Raw genomic sequence first — 4,075 nt, 5'->3', positions numbered from 1 at the left:
TCTGTCCCAGGCAGATACTTCTACATGCTTCTATCCCATGGAACTGAAACCTTCCCCAGGGAGCAGCAGACAACAGGAGACAAATTAGACCTTGGAGAGAGAAGGAATTACAGCTTCATACTTCCCAGGATAGCATCAGCAGGACATCCCAGCTGTGACCCTGACAGTACCACTGAGTGCTCTGCCCTTCCTGCATTGTCCCAGCACCAAGGACTAGATTGGAAGAGCACACTTCACATCCACTGAGCAATACTCACTCACACAGTCTTTGTCCAAGAGAGGCCGGGGACAAAGTGGATTTGTATGCAGCAGTTTTATTTTCAGCAGTTATAACCCCATACAAGCAGTTTTTAGGAAGACACTGTGTATTAGCTGGGGGTTTGATACCAGCAGCAATCACTGATTTGTCCTTTACATGAGGGTGGTGGAAGCTTCCAGATGCCCTGCTCCTGCTGTCTCTGCCTTCTCCTGGGAGGACTGATCCCCCTGAGAGGGTTCCTGCTCTTTCCCCTCCCTGGGGGAGAAGGGTCCCACCAGCCAGGACAGAGGGGTGTTGTTCTTCAGGTAATCCAGCAGCTCCTCCATGTACTCCTGGGTCACAGCCAGCTTCCTCTGGCTCTGGGTCAGCACACTGCTGGACAAATCCTGGAAGGAGTTTGCCACTGAGAAAGCAGCATAAAGCTCTTTGATGGTACCAAGAGACTCTTTCACCTTGTCCTGCAGGCTGCAGGGAAGGCCGTGGATGGCAAACATTATTTTACAGCAGGTCATTTGCAGCTGCTGTGTGATCCTGCATGCCATGAGCAGGGCCAGAGACTCCATCTCCTGGGAGGAGGCAGGAAGGACAAGATCAGGAAGGAGTCACTTAAAAATTCAATATATAAAAGTCAAGGGGATGCCCAGAGCCTTTTGCTTCCCTCCCCAGGAAGGTACCTCTGGCTCTGCCAGGCTTTTATCTCCACTCTCTTTGAGAGACTTCCCACTCCAGTCCAGCCACATCTGGTGTAGTTTCTCCTGCCCCTCCTGGAGCTTTTGATTAAATCCTTGCTTAAACACTTCAATCTGTGGCAGGGGAAGATCAGAGTGTCAAGATAGATAGATCTGCTGGTGAACAGCTCAGCTTTTCATCGCTGTAACGAAGCTGAAACTGGACCAACTCCCTGGTCCCCTCCTTCCAGGGGCCTGGGCTGTACCTACCAGCTCGATGATGCAGTGAAGCTGCCCCAGGGCCTCCCTCATGCTCTGCCAGACCTGCTTCACTCTGGCTGTGGAGTGCAGGTGGGCAGACAGGCGGAGCTCCTCGGAGAGAGAGCCCAACCTCACAAAGTACCTCCTCCTCTCCCGCTGCCGCTCCACGGGCATCGCATCCGAGCCCTCCTCACACACCGCCAGCTTGGCTGAGGGAAGAGGCAGCATTTGTCACTGACTGGCCAGACATGTCAGAGGAAACAAGCATCAGATCTTGGATTAGGAGCCAGGTGCTCTCCAGCCTGGCACTGGCACAGAGTGGAAGTATTCAGGTGTCCAAGGCCAGAGTGGACGAGGTTGGAGCAACCTGCTCTAATGGAAGGTGTCCCTGCCCATGGCAAGGGGTGGAACAAGATGATCTTTAAGGTCCCTTCCAACCCAAATCATTCTGTAGTGGGGCAAGGAATGGGACTGACCATCCTCAGTCTAATGGTTCCCATCACAAGTAGTCACACATCATTTCCTTACCTAATTCCTCATTTCCAAGAGGGAGAGAGTCCCCTTCTGCTCTCTCCAGCACAGCCTCTGCTCCACATCCATCCATCTGTCCCATTCCAGAGTCCACAGCCATCCCCACACTGCTGGTCACTGCAGACCTGGCAGCCTCCACACTGCTCTGAAGGGTCTCCTTGGTTACATCCACCACCTCCATCACCCTGCTGCTCACAGGGTCCCTCACATCAGCCACTCTGGATGACACCAGCTCTTTTGTGTCAGAGATAATCTGGGGAAGAGGAAGAGTATCAGATAAAGGAGTGGGTCATGCAGCACACTGAGATTTTGAACTGCACCAAGAGGTCAATTAGCACAGCGACAGATCAGCGTTTCCTCCTGTAGGAGCATGCACTTAGGGGTACTTTGTTCCCTATATAAGAGCCTGCTTCACTCCCGAGGTTAGAAGCCCCACAAAAAACCCAGGCCACTCTGCCAGGGACAGCACAGTCTTGGATTCTTACCTGTTCCACTGGCTTTTGGAGGATTGGCAGCTTCTCCCCTAGTTTATCCAAGCCCTTGGAGGCATACTCGCTTGCTGCAACAACTGAAGAGAGAACAAAAAAAAAAAAAAAAAAAAAAAAAGCATCAAACCTTGTTTTCCTGCAATTCCACCTCAAGTTCCACCTTGCAAAATTCCCTTAAGGAAACTCAGCATCAGAGTCCATCCCTAATCCTGCAGTGAGCAACCCCTCCACCACGCTGCTTGGACCAGGGCTCAGCCGTAGCCTTATTAGTAAGTCAGGATTTGTCTTTTTCCTTTGGTGATGGGGAGGTGCATTTCCTCATCCCAGGACTCCTCCCAGAGCTGGAAGGAGCCAGAGAGCCCCTCCAGAGGCAGGTGCCAGGCTGCCCTCACCCAGGGGGTTACCATGAGGCTCCAGGGTGGCCAGCACTGGCTGCACACAGCTGGCTGTGGCTTCGCTCACGCTCTTCACTCCCTTCTCCGCTGCATCACACACAGACCTGAGGTAGGGGTGGCTCTCCTTGGTGGAGGCATAAGCTGTGGAAACCACACCACAGGCAGAGCTGACCAAGGTCAGATTAGCCACCTGCTTTACTGCATCCTAGAAGAGCAAAGAAAAAAAAAAAAAAAAAGGCAACCATGAAGCCTCAAACACAGCCCTGAGCTCCCTACACCATCCTGCCTGTCTGGGGGGAACTGCCAACCCCACAAGTCACCTGGTCTGGCTGAGGAAGCAAGGCTTGGCTTACTTGCACACTTTCTTCAGTTCATAACCCAGTTATGACTCTATAACCTAATTATGAAGATGTGGAACTTTGACATTTCTGGGATGGACCATCCACCAAAGTTTTCCTCCAGCACAAGGCAGGCAAGTTTTTGGGAAGCCTCAACACTTGTGTCCCCATATCCAGCTCCATCTCGTTTGGAATGGTTATTTAACAACCTGATATCCCAGGACTGAGGTGGGTTTAAGCTGACAGACTATACAGTCTACAAAAAGTGTGCTGCTGCTCACGGGAGCAGAGCAAGAGCAGCAGGTCTCAGGGATGCTGAAAACATGGGAATCGTTCCATAGGAGCACTGTTTGCAGCAAGCCAGGATCTTGACTATAGAGTTAGACAATCATCTTTCCTAGCCAAGAGCCAGGCTAACTTGCTTAGCCTAGGAAGTTATTTACAGGGCCTTTAGGCCCACTTTTTTTTGGCCCCCCAGGTCTCCAGCAAAGCTGCAGGGCACAGCCTGAGCACAGGAAACCCTCCTCTTTTTGTGGGGGCTCAGCTCCCTCCAGCCATGGCAGGGTCACCTCCTCATACCTGCACCCTGGAGCTGCCACTCCCCACATCCCACCTGGAACACCCACCTCCTGCTCCTCTTCCTTCACCTCCTGCTCCTCTTCCTTCACCTCCTGCTCCTCTTCCTTCACCTCTGGGGAGCTCTTGGCCACCTCCTCTTTGTCAGGCATAGCAGAGGCCATGGCAGCTGCAATGCAAGTAGAACCGAGGTTTTTAGGGAAAGAGAGCAACCACGGAGCCTCCAGAGGGCTCTCCCTTCCCAGAGGTCAAAAAAGAGAGGTTTTTTTGCTACCCATTAAGGGGAGACCCCTAAAATGGTCTTACAGAAGGAGGGGATCTGTGCTGCTTGCAAGCCTAGCTGGTACTTAAGTTTCAAGTGGTTTATGATAATCAGAGGAACAAGGAGGACAGTGTTCCATCACCCATTAAAGCTCTTCTCAGAGACACCACAGTGCTTATCATCATATACTGATAGCCACCAAGGCTTCGAGGAACTCTTAAATAAAAGAGATGGTAACAGCAGGACTGGGGGGAAATGCAGCTCAAGGACCATCCTGCTGCTCTTACACACCCCCAC

At 52.0% G+C, this 4,075-nt stretch overlaps 1 protein-coding gene across 1 annotated transcript; it reads right to left on the bottom strand.

Moving 5' to 3' along the window:
• Positions 1-399: 399 nt before the first annotated feature.
• LOC114057274 (perilipin-3-like) lies at positions 400-3,680 on the bottom strand. The gene is made up of 7 exons (XM_027883337.1): positions 3,609-3,680; positions 2,612-2,807; positions 2,205-2,287; positions 1,717-1,972; positions 1,198-1,397; positions 934-1,062; positions 400-825 (listed from the first exon to the last, which is right to left on the bottom strand). The coding sequence occupies exons 1-7, from the start codon at positions 3,678-3,680 to the stop codon at positions 412-414; spliced, it is 1,350 nt and encodes a 449-aa protein (XP_027739138.1). The 3' UTR covers positions 400-411.
• Positions 3,681-4,075: the final 395 nt, after the last annotated feature.

This window comes from Empidonax traillii, unplaced genomic scaffold (genome assembly GCF_003031625.1).
Source record: "Empidonax traillii isolate 1590-97213 ecotype Southwest subspecies unplaced genomic scaffold, ASM303162v1 scaffold124:size1682992, whole genome shotgun sequence".
Taxonomy (NCBI): Eukaryota; Metazoa; Chordata; class Aves; order Passeriformes; family Tyrannidae; genus Empidonax; species Empidonax traillii.
The sequence above is the reverse complement of the archived record's forward strand: the minus strand, read 5'-3'. Positions and strand labels throughout refer to the sequence as shown.